Source organism: Cherax quadricarinatus, chromosome 64 (assembly GCF_038502225.1).
Source record: "Cherax quadricarinatus isolate ZL_2023a chromosome 64, ASM3850222v1, whole genome shotgun sequence".
NCBI lineage: Eukaryota > Metazoa > Arthropoda > Malacostraca > Decapoda > Parastacidae > Cherax > Cherax quadricarinatus.
Window position 1 is genome coordinate 8,282,872 of NC_091355.1, and position 14,818 is coordinate 8,297,689.

The 14,818-nt window shown below is 41.9% G+C and overlaps 1 protein-coding gene across 9 annotated transcripts in view; it reads right to left on the reverse strand.

The window, feature by feature from the left end:
- Positions 1-10,209, reverse strand: part of LOC128699988 (uncharacterized) — a 51,544-nt gene extending 41,335 nt beyond the window's left edge. For 3 of the 9 annotated variants that reach the window (XM_053792860.2, XM_053792862.2, XM_053792855.2), the window contains exons 1-2: positions 7,007-10,208; positions 2,395-2,467 (exon numbers count right to left, since the gene is read on the reverse strand). In XM_053792860.2, coding sequence (XP_053648835.2) covers positions 2,395-2,467; positions 7,007-8,730 — 1,797 coding nt within the window. In that variant the 5' untranslated portion in view covers positions 8,731-10,208. Of the gene's footprint in view, positions 1-2,394; positions 2,468-7,006 lie in introns of all 9 variants that reach the window. The other 6 variants (XM_053792861.2, XM_053792863.2, XM_053792858.2 and 3 more) reach the window with 4 other exon arrangements.
- Between the last annotated feature and the right edge of the window lie 4,609 nt (positions 10,210-14,818).

The following is a 14,818-nucleotide window of genomic DNA, read 5'->3' on the forward strand; positions in this document are numbered from 1 at the left end:
GAAGGCATTCAGGCTTAATTCGGGGAACTAGAGCACAGATCCAATTCCCTAAAACAAGAGCCCCTCACCAACATCAAGGAACCTTCCTTGAGGGGTGATGATCCAGAGATGAAACGCTAAGATTAGTACATCATTCCTCCTCGCTATAAAGTATACCCAGTATCAACTCTCAAACCTCTTAGTCTACACCACCAGAGATTTCGCATGCACCTGTGTACGTGTTTTACAATTGATGGTGTCCATGGATACGCAGGTGTTCATATGCATCTATTATATTTTTTTCCTTGTGATGGTTCTACCGCTGATAATGATATTCTCAAATTCCTCTTCCCTAATGTGTATGGGATAGGCCATTACAAGAGATAATTCCCAGGTAATAATAATTTTGGCTCTGTTGGAACGAAACCTTTGAAGCTGAAGAGTCGTGGAATGGTTGGTGATATTCTCAACGCCTTGTTGAAGTGTCTTTGTTCATGTTAACATTTCATCACTTGATGCAGGAAACCCATTCTGTGTGATGGAATATGGCAGTGAAGCCTGATCATACCCTAGGGTAGCGGCACACATTGCTGAAGCACTCACTTTTCTTAATAAAACAGCCACCACTACCCGCCACCACTACCCTCCACCACAACCCTCCATCCACCACCATCACACTGCACAAACAGCCATCACCACTCTCCCTTCTCTATCACTTTTTACACACTCATCAACCTTCATCACAACACTCCATAGTCCAGATAACCACCGCCAAAAAACACAAATGATTTGACTTTCCTCTACACCTACGAGAGAGGACATCAAGAACGACAACAAACTCAAGGAGCAATAGGAATAACGGAGTCAATGAAGTGATCAATATTAGACCCCTGATTAACCAGCCTATCCTCATTTTGCTTCGTTCATTTTCTTGTGCAATTTCCTGTGTTAAGTTTTGAATATTTTCAGTAAACTTATAAATCACATTTATTTTAAATTAGGCTAGGTTACGGGAATAAGATGCCTACACATAAAGATATTGATTGAAGGAGAGGCTTCTCTACCAGTGGTTTTATCAATCCTACAATCTGCCTGTATTAACATACCAGTGCTTGTACAAGTTAGGCTACATAAACGTATAAAAATATGTATGTAACCAAAAATAAACACAAAAAAGTTATCAACACGATCAAAGCATGTATAACATCAGCTGGAGGAAACATTTAATCTTGAACAGACGCACCACTCACACATACTGCTGATCAATGAAAATGCAATATAAAGTGCCTATGATAATTATACGACATTTATTACGGTATACAATGAGGTCATCTTGTGATTCCATAGTGAAGCTAATCTTATGGTTCAACTGTGGTTATTGGTGGTTCAACAATGAGGTTATTTGTGGTTCAACAAAGGTTATTTGTGGTTCAACAAGTGAAGTTATCTTGTGGCTTAACAGTGAGGTTATTTTGTGGTTCACATTAGAAGTTATCTTGTGATGAAAGAATAAAAAGGCACAATACAACTAGAATAATGCACAAATAATCCGAACTTAGGAGATAAACTTATGACGAAGTTTCGGTCCAACTTGGTTCAACTGTGATGTCATTTTATGATTCAAGTGAAGTCGTCCCATGGTTCAACAATGAAGTTATCTATTGTTTAACAGTAAGTTTATATTATGATTTAACAGTGAAGTCACCTCATCTTCATTAGTGCAGTTATCTTGTAACTCAACAGTGAAATTATTTCAAGGTTTCTGCAGTTATCTGACGGTTCAACAGTGAGGTTATTTATCCTGTCACTGCTGGTTTTGTGACTCAGACATGTTGAGTGTCGTGAGTGAAGGACTTGTTTACTTATCCCTTTGTCTTGACTGTGTGGTAAATGGTGTCATGTTCAGCTGCAAAATCTTCACACTTGTCAATCATCTGGTGTGAGGCAGTAGAATACATTACGTAAACAATAACATGAACCCAGCCACTTGTAGCTCTTATGTAATAACCATATCTTTCACTACTCAGATTTTAGTTTAGTTCATCAGTATAAACTTTAACATTTACATCTTTCTACACATAAACTTATTCAAGTTCTAGTTAAAAATATATTGTTTTAAATATTCATAATTCCAATTCCAGAGCGATTATAAATGTATATAAGAAATCAACTGTCACCCATGGTTACCCTTGAGACATACTACTATGGTAGGATTATTTGTTATGAGATATACAAAGAGCTTTGACTTGTGAGATCACAGCGCTCTTGGCAATACAAAACTAATACAATCAAACCATACACAGGTTGAAACTATCCAACAAGAACCACCACCACTGGCACAAAGAGGAGTACCCAAATACAAATACTCTCATACTGTATTAGATTAAAATAAGCACACACAACTATGGTACTTACGTATTCTTTAACGTTTTTAGTCTTGACTGCCTTGTAGGAGTAGTAGGCTGGGAACAGAGTCCCAAACACTAATCTGCAAAAGAAGCAAAAGTTGAAGCACGGTGACCCCAGGCAAAACATGAAGGATTAAATATACATATTAATGTAAATGCTAAACTATTTCGTAGATATAAGCGTAAAATAAATGAAATGTTACAAAAATTATTACGCAAAATCATATGAAAATTGTTTAAACGAATTCATAATGCTATTAATCAAGGTGTTAGTTAACTAGACAACATGAAACATGCACCTGAACAATAAATACGTGCAGCTTATATTAATTTTGTTCATATTAATGTAATTTTAATATAAGTAAATACATTCAACAGTTACAAATCCTGTAGATAACTGGTTTGGAGAAGCTATAGGTTGAGGAAGCTACTGGTTGGCGAAACGTTTCCACAATAAAAATACCCAAGTGTTGAATAAGTGTCCATTTCATCAGTTGTAAATCATGTTGGTGGCGCTGCTTGTAATACGACTTGTGTATAAGAAATTAGTTTTGCTTAAAACAGTCTAATGAACGTATAAATAAAACGCAACATATCTGACTAAAGAATCTAAAGTGTGCCAAAGTTTGGCTACATTATCTTTCTCATGAACAGAATAGATTGTGAACTTTTAACTGTTGTGTTTAGGTGCGTGTTCGCATTTAATGCTGCCAAAAAATGAAGACCCAAACAGAAGGGCAACCAACTACATTGATAAAAGCTGCAGCGAATGTCACACGAGTGAAAAAAAAACGAGCCCTGATAAGGCAGCAAACTTGTAATCTTGGAGTAGAAATACAATGGTTGAGGTATTAAACACGTGGCATACTGAATTTGGAGTATCGTGGATGAAGACATCACACTGCTACACTTGTTACACTGCTGAATTATACACGCACCTCATATTTCCGTAATAACCAATTATATAACAAGATGATATATTTAAATTTTAGATTTTTCTTCGGATTTATAAGGGTATAATGATTCGTAAACAGCTAATACTGTCTAAATTATTTGGACTATCAATGCTTGGTTGAAAACTTGTGGTAGAGTGAATGACGGGGGCATGAGAGCGCCTGCAGAGTAAATGTGATTATGATTGTATGTGCATGTAATACGACAGGCTAGTGGTGGTTGGCTAGCAGCCAGGCCCTACGTGGACCCAACCACTCGCAACTTATCCTCATTTTACTAAGTTCAGTTTCGTACAAAGGGCCTAATGCCAATTCCTCAAACTTCCTGTAATCTTACAAATTTATTAATAAAGTTTAGCTAGGTTAGGTTACATAAACTTACAGCAACGAAGTAGCTGACCATAATCAAGAAACGTTCATATCTACACGATTATTAGTGGTGGTTCGAGAAGGGCTAATACATACCAATTACCTATTAACGTACCAATGACCACAATACGCCTGCTGGGTCTAACCCCCCCCCCTTCCTTTAAATATACATGCATCGTTTATATTTTACTGTGTTTACGTGCGTTTGTTTTTTAACTCTTTTCGCTGCTTTTCCTGCGCAAGATGCAGAGATGTGTAAAAAAGATAAGTTCTTGTAATAGGGAAAATATTTAAATACCATTTTAGGTTATGCTAGGTTGCTGGAACCTAAACTGTCTTAAATTTATTTAACCGTAAAAAATGCAAATTATACAAAAGGGCAAATAGCGACAGGCAGTGCATCGGAGGGCATTGGCGAATTCGTTGAAAAACCACACGCTTTAACTATTGAGACGAGGGGAGGGGGGCATGATCTGACCATGTGTATTATTAATGTCCACCATTATTACATTTATGGAGAGGCATTAAAACTCCTAAGGGTCAAACAGCATTGGGGAAATGAGAACTAAACAGGTTTGCTCCAATAAGGTGGAGATCAGTTCAAATTTATATCAAAAGACCTTCAATAGCATTAATTCCCCCTTGTGAAGGAACATAATGGCCAGCAACAGTAGTGCTCAATATAGCCTGACCTACACAGTGGTTACCTTCACGTAAATATAACGATCGTTCACTCAGACACAAGCAATTACCTTCCTACCTTCTTCACAGCTGCTAAGAAAAATTACCTTGGAAGCTGCATTGTATCAATTCGTCCTCACTGTACTGCCATTCTCAGGCAATGAAGTCTTTTATCCTCTGAACTGTGTTTTGTGAGGCACTCAAGCTCGAGGCTACCCAAAGGGCTTAACTGTAGGCTTCAGCACAAAAACGGCATAACATATATCAATTCATCTATACTTGTGTATTTCTTAATGGGTCTTATTATATTTCTTGTGTGATTTTTGCGACGTAGTCCTAGACCGCTTCACGGTGGCCATGATTTTGAAAAAAAAAAAAAAAATAACAGGTACATTATACATTAGACAAGTGCAGTAGAGAAAATCAGTATGAAGGGTTTACTAGGCTCCCTACACTTTTTTTTTTGTCTTCCCGTCACTAGAGTTCCTGTAGTGTCTGTACTTTCTGGAGACGAAGGCTCGCGCCCTTGTCCTTGCAGCTTGCCGTGACAAGATGAAATAGTGAGAGAAATATTATAAGAACGATCAAGAAATACACAAGTATAGATAAATGTCATAATAAGCTCTTCTACGGTAGCCACAACGTCTTGTTATTGTAGCACCTATGTCGGCAGTATTAGTTTACCTTTTCCAAGTAAACGTACTCATGATTGAAACAAGCAATTAAATCCCTAAACAACTGATTGTCGTCAGTGTCGCGCTTTCAGGGAAGCTTCCTGACAGAATCACGTCTGGAAACCGTGGCACACTTCTTCCAAGGTTTTCCCTGATTGTGGACGCTCGTGGATCCAGACATTGACATCAATCCGTTGTTCAATGGTTTATTACCTGTATCATTAATGGACACGTTCACGTAACACGAAGAAAAAAAATAACATGTTTACTGTAGACACAGTTCACATTTCTGCCAGAGCAACAAGACATTGTGACCCACCCTGTATGTGAAAACCCATTCAACACACATCCACATTAGTAACTGAATACAACAGTCCACAGCAGATTGAGAAGCAGGGATCAGGTACAGAGTTCAAACTCGCAGGAATAAATAGGTAACTACATACATACAAAGGTGAGAACAACTGACAAGGAATTCCGTGAGTGGAAATGAAGACACGGGTAAGCACAGAGATATTAATAAGTATTCCAATAAGAATCTCACCATGTTAAAGTTATCAACTGTACTGGGAGTAGTGGTGGGGAGTGAACCGTACTTTAGTCTTAGGGTGGAAATAGAAGGAAAAATTTATACACCGTTTCAAGATAAGGTTTGACAATGGCAGAAACCAGCAAGGTTAGTAGCTGAGACTATCAATGCACGAACACGCGTATGCGCAAAACAACAAACATTTATACATACACACACACACACGTATATACATAAAAAATCAAGAAAGAGGAGCTTTGTGCCAAGTGTAGCGGTGGACTGAATTCTGGGATTCAGTTCCAAAATAACCCACCTTTGTACGTGAGATGCGTCTAATACGCCTGGCTAATTCATTATTATTCTAGGCTCCGTCACTTGCTAATTCACTATTCTTATTCTAGTTTCCGCACAAACGAACACAATCTGCTATAATCAGAACACAGGCACAGCAATGACCACATTAGTATTAAGTACAGTTTCTGAAAAAAAATCGATTAAAATTACATTTGCTACTACTTTTCTATAATGTCAGTTGATAAGCTGAACCTGCAAATACACATGTGATCATATACAGTAAGTAGTCACCCGTTGTTATTATTATTATTAGTAGTAGTATTATGGGAAGAGCCAAGCCCCTTGGGTCATACAGCACCATGGAAACGGATGATGTTTGATCCGAATATGGTAGCTCCAATTCCGTAAATCAAGAGCTCTTTTTCAGCATCTTGTCACCCCCTCTCCCCTTGAAGGTTGTGTTAACAGTAAGACATCGGAGGCATGTCAGGTCAATTCCACCAGTTAACATGCTAACACTAGTCATACCCACCAGCTTATAAATTTACCTTCAAACATAAGACACACATGCACAATCAAGATATTTATTGAAGGAGAAGTTTCGCCACTAGTGGTCTTTTAAAACCAAAAAAGCCACGAGAAGAGAAACGTCTCCTTCAGTTTATGTCTTGATCGTGAATGCGTCTTATTCCCAACAGTCAGAACATACCAATACATATACACGCAAAAGGATCAACAACATAAACAACCACCAAACTTGTTATGTACACAACACATTCCATGACATAAACATAACATTTACTGTAAACACCGAATCATTGCTTTTAGTACACACACGCTGGTACGTCACACAGCCGTAGTTAGTGCTCAAGAATTAGCCGTTTGCAGAAGTGTTAGCTGAAATTGTGGTTAGTGTTACGTAGTAATAAATTAGCTTTGGATGTGGTTAGTGTCATGTAGTACTGGAACAGTTGTGGTTGGTGTCGTGTAATACTGGAACAGTTGTGGTTAGTGTCATGTAGTACTGGAACAGTTGTGGTGTCATGTACTGGAACAGTTGTAGTTAGTGCCATGTATTACTGGAACAGTCGTGGTTAGTGTTACGTTGTGCTGGAGTACCTGAATGCAGTGTAGAGAATGGTGGATGTATTGGGGACGACTAGTGCCGCTGCCACCACCACTACCGTCAAGTTGGTGAGGGTCACGCGTAACCTGAAACGGGTAGACACCAGCAGGTCCTCGTACAGGTGCGCCACAGTCACCAAGGAGTCTGTCCGCTGTAATCTGCCTCGCGGAATATCCTGGTAGCTGTTATAGTCCGTGTCTTCTGCCTCTTCTTCGCTGAGCTGATCAAGCGGCGGAGGCACAGCAAGACCCGGGGCTCGCGGGTGCTGCTGAAGGTGCTGCCACCGCGGTCGTGATACTCCCGGGTCAGACGCCGAGTGCATGAGTGCCTTAGCTCGACCCCGAGTCAAAACATGTTGGTTTCCACCCTGGAACATCTCAGATTCGTTCTCCACACACGACGCGTTGGGAGACTCGTCGAAACTCTCGGAAAAATCGAAATCGTTATCATACACAATGTCTTTATTTTCGACGAGATCCGCTCTGACTTTCTGCTTGGGATTATTAACTACAGCTAGTGTCCGAGGTGTAAGATTCTGTGTAGAGGCAGTTGTGACCTGTGCGGGAGAAGTTAGCAGTTGTAACTGCGGAGTTACGAGCGTTGAAGTCATTATTACAGGTGATGGAGAGGTCATGACCTGGTGGGGTGAAGGGGTCACTGCATGGTTCACCTGATGACCTCCAGTGACCTGAGGTCTCCCGGGGGTAGGAATATTCTGAAACACAATGTGCTCATCGAATGATTCGGACTGGTAAGTATCAGAGTCGGATTCGTCATCTATAAGTCTAATAACAAGGTTGTTGAAGTTTCTTGTCGTAGATTGTGAGGACTCTGATCGTATGGGCGTTTGGGGTGCTACCTTCTCCACGCCTGTCGGCAACCGTGGGGGCATGGGGCAAGGTGGAGACATGGGGCGAGGTGGAGATATGGGGCGAGGTGGAGATATGGGGCGAGGTGGAGATATGGGGCGAGATGGAGACATGAAGCGAGGTAGAGACATGGGGCGAGAGGGAGACATGGGGCGAGTGTGGGTTAAGGTGTGAGGGGTGGAGACAGTTGCGGCACCATGGAAGGCCTGGGAACTGGCAGGTTGCACTGACTGAGTGACGATGCGGTGAGTGTGTTCTGGAGGCTGGTGTGGCACTGACTGTCTTGGCTCTGACACTGAGGTTATCTGTAGGTGAGCACTCTTGATGGAGCCGGGTGGCTCGCTGGCCTCGGGTATGGTAGTAGATACGGCCGAGTGGCTGGGTACGGATATAGTAGTAGGTGCAGGAGTGCTGCTGGTTGCGGTCGAATTGCTGGGTACGCCTGAGTTGCTGGGTACGCCTGAGTTGCTGGGTACGCCTGAGTTGCTGGGTACGCCTGAGTTGCTGGGTGCGCCTGAGCTACTGGGTACGACTAAGGTACTGGACACCGGAGAGTTGATGAGCATGGGTATCGTAGGTACAGGTGTGGTGCTGAGAGGAGGTCTGCTGGGTGGCTGAGGTGCCTGCCGCTTGGAACCTGACCTACGTAGAAATTCCCTGCCGTGTGGTGACTTGGGACGCAGCAGGTGTTGCGGTCCAGGCGACTTGGGGAGTCCAGCGTGCACTTCCGAAGCCAGCGACTGGCGGTGCTGGCCTGGCGAGGAAGTGCTATCATCGGACGGCAGATCGGTGTAACACTCAGAGAAGGACTCCCCCTCCACCTCACTGTCAGAGTCCCGACGCTCCATGACACCTCGAGTCTTGATACACACTGACACCACTAATTACACACACATGACACTCAGGATGGTGACCACGAAAGGATGGGGAGAGGGGGCCAGTGAAGGTAGCTACGTGGTGTCCCCCTACAGTCACAGTGGTACGGTGTGGCCCCAGGCAGTGTCACGGTGCCACTGGTGCCCCGTGCCAACCAACACCCCCTTAGACTCAAATAGCTCCACTGCTATCTGGCATGTGCCTTCTCCGCGCCCACAACACACACCCTCCTCTCTTCACTGTAATATGTGACCCTCCTGCGTGATCCCAGGTCATCCCAAGCCTCACATAAAAAAAAAGTCACCCAAACACCTCAACAACCTACCACCACACACTATGAAGCCGCCACCACCAGGTTAAAAAGCTACCACCACATACTAAGAAGCCACCACCACAAACAGAGAAGTCACCACCACATCAAAAAGCTACTACTACGCCTCAGTAATGGACCACAACTCCCTAGCAAGCTTACATGATACCTGAAATTAAACAGAAGCATGGAGGTAGTCTGTCAGATAGTGCGAACTTAAGTGAGGGTGGCTGCCTGTCTACAAGCTGCAGCCAGGTTCATCAAAGAGCAACTCAAAATACACTAACCTAACCTGAAGGCTGGAAGGCAAAATGCCTACAAGAAGGGTTATACAAAGTTACTGACCTGCAACGTTTAGCTCCGAGATGAGCGAAGCATTGCGCAATAAAAGCTTGCTTTACTACGGGATCCTTGTATTACCCTACCTATTAACTACGCGTATATGGAAAACGAACCTCAATTACCTCGACTTTCGTGAGAGTTCCAACAAGTGGCAGAAACATTAGAGAGAATGCAGAAGCTCCAACCTATTTGTTGACTTCATTAAAACTAGTCGAGTACACGTGTCTCTCGTGCTTACTGGACCGAGCAGCGAGCCTCCGCTGCTCCCTGTGCTGAATGACTCGTACAGGTCGTTAGCGAAGAATATTGGAAATGACTATAACAGAGGATATAGTGAAGAACATAATGAATTCTTATAACAAAGAACAGTTAAGTAACATTCAGTAAAGATAATAGTCATTTAGCGGAGCCACCTAAACACCTGTGGAAAAATTTTCTCCACCCCCCAGAGGGCGTCGATCTCCCCTAGGGGTTGCAGAAAATTTCTCCACAATACTTCTTGTATACTCGAACCCATTCTCACACTGCCAGTGTTAGACGTTCAGATCTGAACGTTACCTAGTGCTGAGCAACCGCCACATTGCTCTCATCTACGAGAACCCTGACCCGATCATCGAGGGCCTCGGTCCGACCATCGAGGGGCCCTGACCCGACCATAGAGCATTAAACACGTTTTTGAAGGCCCATATAACCTACTCTGAAGTAGACAGAATACTCTTAGTAAGCATAGAGGAAACGTGCAGAAAATGAGGTTTACATCCTCAACACTGGATTTCTTGTTATCCCAGACAAAAAGTAAGCAAGCCTTCTACAAATAACCCGTACATAGGAGAGAGGAGCTTACGATGACGCTTCAGTCCGACCTGGACCATTTACAAAGTCACACCGTGTGACTGTAAATGCTCCAAGTCGGACCGAAACGTCGTCGTAAGCTCCTCTCTCCTATGTGCTAGTTATCTGTGTATTGTTCCAGTCACTATATTGTGCCTTTTTGTTCTTTAAGCAAGCCTTGTTATCCCATTCAATGGAAGGAGCGGCGCCTTCGTACTTTTGAAGAGCTCTTGATCTGAGGTCTTAGTGCTGCCCTCCTCAGATCAAACAAACCAACTCTACCCCAGGTGCTTATTAATGAATCATATGGGCTGAGCACTTTCCCATTAATAATATAACTAATAATAATAATAATCTAAGCCATGTGGAATACAGCAACGGACGAGACAAATTCAGTTATACACTGCGTGAGCGAAACGTCATCAATAAAGGTTCCTTATTATTTGTCTATCTTACACTATTATCTAATAAAATATAGCGACGCCATGTAAAACACAACTAAGATATGTGAAATACAACTATGTGAAAAAGCTAAAAAAAAAAAATACTTTTTGCTGTATTTTCATAAAATATATTACGAACTTTTAACACTATAACGACAAAAAATGTTAAATCAAATAGCCATTTCTTATCACATAAAAGGGTTCTTTCCTCTGGCAGCTCATTCTTCTCTTCTAGAAAATTATCAACACTATTTTTCAGTTTCCTAAATCTACCGAGAACCTGTCCTCTAGAAAACCAGCGCACCTCACAATGAAGGATGCGATGACAGTACTGGGTAGTGGCATTTATTCTGTAGTGAATTTACTACCATAATGACGGTTAATACATTGTAGATATCTACTCCCAAGCAACGTTCAAAAAACGTTGAAAACACACATCAATCGTTGTTTGAGGATGAGTTGCATGTACATCTGAAGGGTTGTAAAAATGTTTTCGACACATTTTCACACAAGAGATTAGTGCAAAGGCTAGAGCAGCAGGTTAAATATAACAAGAACAGCACTGCAATGGATCAGAGAAAACCTGACGTGAGTGGGCGCTGTGACTAGCAGGATTGCACAAGAGTCAGTCCTAGGGCCGGTGCTGTTTCTGGTATGTGAATGATATAAGAGAAGGGACAGATTCAGAGGTGTCCCTGTTTGCAGATTATGTGAAGCTAATGAGAAGAATTCAATCGGATGAAGATCAGGCAGGACTACAAAGGGACCTGGACAGGCTGCAAGCCTGATCCAGCAACTGGCTACTGGAGTTTAACCCCCCACCAAGTGCAAAACGATGAAGGTTGGGAAAGGTGAAAAAGACCGCAGAGTAAAGGCTGGGGGGGGGGGAGGAAGCAAAGACTGCAAACCTCACTCAAGGAAAAGGATCCTGGGGTGAGTATAATTCCGAGCACATTTCCTGAGGCGCACATCAACCAAATACCTGCTGCAGTATATGGGCCCCTGGCAAACCCAAGAATAGCGTTTCGACACCTTAGTAAAGAATCGTTTGAGACTCTGTACACCTTGTACATCAGGCCCATATTGGAATATGCAGCACCAGCTTGGAACCCACACTTGGTCAAGCACGTCAAGAAATTACAAAAAGTGCAAGTCTGCAACAAGACTAGTCCCGGAGCTAAGGGGAATGTCCTACGAGAAGAGGTTAAAGGAAATCGACCTGACAACAATGTAGGACAGGGAGACCATGATAACGACATATAAAATAGTGAGAGGAACTGACAGGGTAGCTAGGATCAGGATGTTTCAGAGATGAGACACAGCAACAAGGGGTCACAAATGGAAGTTGAAGACTCAGATGAGTCACATGGATGTTAGGAAGTATTTCTTCAGTCACAGATTTGTCAGGAAGTGGAACAATCTGGAGAGTGAGGTAGTGGAAGCAGGATCCATACACAGCTTGAAGGAGATACGATAAAGCTCATGGAGCAAGGAGACTGTGGACCTAGTAGCGACCAGCGAAGAGACGGGGCCAGGAGCAATGAATCGACCCCTGCAACCACAAATATGTTGAGTACATAAGGAGAGTTGTATGTACACACACGGAGGGTTACCACCATCCCTGGCCACAGCTCTACACAACACACACTTCTCGACCTTTTTGTGTGCTCTTTGTTGTTGAATGTCGCAGCTGGCCTTGCTCTTGATGTGATATTATGTAGCTAAATTCTCCTTGCCTCACATCCACACGCTCACTCTCATGTCCATACCCACACCCTCGTCAAGATACCAGTATACTGTTCATGTATCCAATTTTACTAAAAAAAAAAAAAAAAAAAAAAAAAAAAAAAAAAAAAAGTTCCTACCTAGACACGCCCTTGGACATTAAGACCATTTCATCTCAACTGCAACAACAACACTAAACATAACCTGACTCTCTCTCACTCAACACGCCTAGACTAGATTTCAAGTGTGTTTCCACGTATTTAATTATAAACATGCGTTTCATTGTAATTGTAAACACTAGTGGTGAGCGTTCTGTAGTCGTGGGCGATACCAGTGATGGGGAAAACCAAACACAAGGAAGTGTTGTTGCCTGGTGCACAGTGGGCCAGGTGGTCGAACATTAATTGACACAGCTGGCTGCTCACCACTTTCCCACTCTCGCTTCATCTCCCTCTCTCGTCCTCATACTCGCACTCGCTTTCGCTCTCTTGTGTTCGTTTTCAAGCTCTATTTTTCTTTAGCCTAAACAAGTAAGGTACCACAAAGTTCGATACTGGGGTTCTTACAGTTTTCAATATACGTAAATAACCTAACTGATGAGACAAAATTTTTATGTTTACTGATACCAAACTCGTGGAAACCGACATACATAGGCAAAAAAAAAAAAAAAATCTTGTCACACGAATTTCTCTTGGAATTTAACCTGAGTAAATGAAAGGCAATGAGGATCGGTAAACAAGAAGTGAGACCAGATTTTTTTAGCGAAAGTAGATACGTCAGCGGTGCGCCGCTAACCTATTCTACATGACAGTCGCAAAGTGGGAACAAAAACTAACTAGAAACGTAATACAAACCCGAGGAAGAAAAAAAAATGACTGTACCAGAGACAGAAAGGAACTTGGGGTCAAAATCACGACAAATATATTACCAGAGAAGCACATAAACCAGATAGCATCGTCAGTGTATGCTTGACTGACACATCTTAGAGGAGTATTCAGGAACTAAGACAAAATATCCACAAACATAATCAGAGAAGAGCACATCCATTCACTACAACCACACACGCATACACGCGCATGCGGACATACCCACATCCTGCATGCATAATGCACGCTCGAGCCCCATTGGTCACTTCTAACAGGTTAATAACGAGTCATCTGCTGCTGGAGCTCAACATGGCTCTTATCACACCCGCGATATATGATATACTTTCTAAGTCATTACTTCCAATATCATTCCAGCCATTCAGTGATGGAGATTCGATTCTCTGTTTGGTAGGGGCCAGAAAGACAAGTTACCGAACTGTTGGAGAAGTATCATGCAATAAGGCCTGGTCACAGACTGGGCCACGGTGGGCGATGACACCCGGAACTCTCTCCAGGTCTCCAGGTAATAACAGGAGAAAAACGTGTTTAATTATGACATAATTTGTTTATGTTGTGAGGCGCCGTCCTCGCTCAGTATGTCAGGATTGGCCGCAGGAGTGTTGCAGAAATGTCAACAAGGGCATTTTAACGAGGACGGGAATAGTTGGTTTGTACATTTAAAAAAAATATCGTCTGCTCCAGGGTCATTAACACTGTATACTATCAAGAATACTTTAATTCCCAAATGGAGGATTAGCTCTTACTGTATATACACACAAGGTACATAAATCTCCCGAGTATATATATATATATATATATATATATATATATATATATATATATATATATATATATATATATATATATATATATATATATATATATATATACATACATACATACATACATACACACCATGCGACATCAAAATGATTAAGTTAGGCCTAAAGCCTATCAAATGAACGAGGGTCATTAAGGTTACAATTAGCCTGTGCAGTACCATTATCATAATCCCTACAATAGAGATTATCGCAAACTCGGCGAACTGTACATATATTTACAGACAAACCGGAAGAGCAAAACAGAAGGAATCATGAAACTGTCATGTTACACGGGCAAAGCATATAATAATCTTCAGGTATATGGATGTGGAAATGTTAAACAGTTCTTCAAGAAGTATACTAGGCCAACACTGACTACTTAACGTTGGTGCGATTTCTGCACCTAAAAGTTATGGAAAGTTCGAAAAAAATTCCAAAGAGCTAGAAAATGGCTGCCAGAACTCGACTATATGTAATATTTAGAAAGGTGGATCGTCACATACAAGAACATTTATGAAAAGGAAACAGAATATTTTTTTGGATCTATATTATAATAAAAACTACGCGCTAAACCCACAAAGGCCATACAGCATTGCTGTTAAGACCTATAGCCCAGGGAAAATAAACTGCCATTGTTGTACACTGAGAACAACACGGTGCTGAGAGAATACTATCAAGTTCATTGTTCACGAACATTGGTTAGAAGAGAAGGTAGTAAGTGC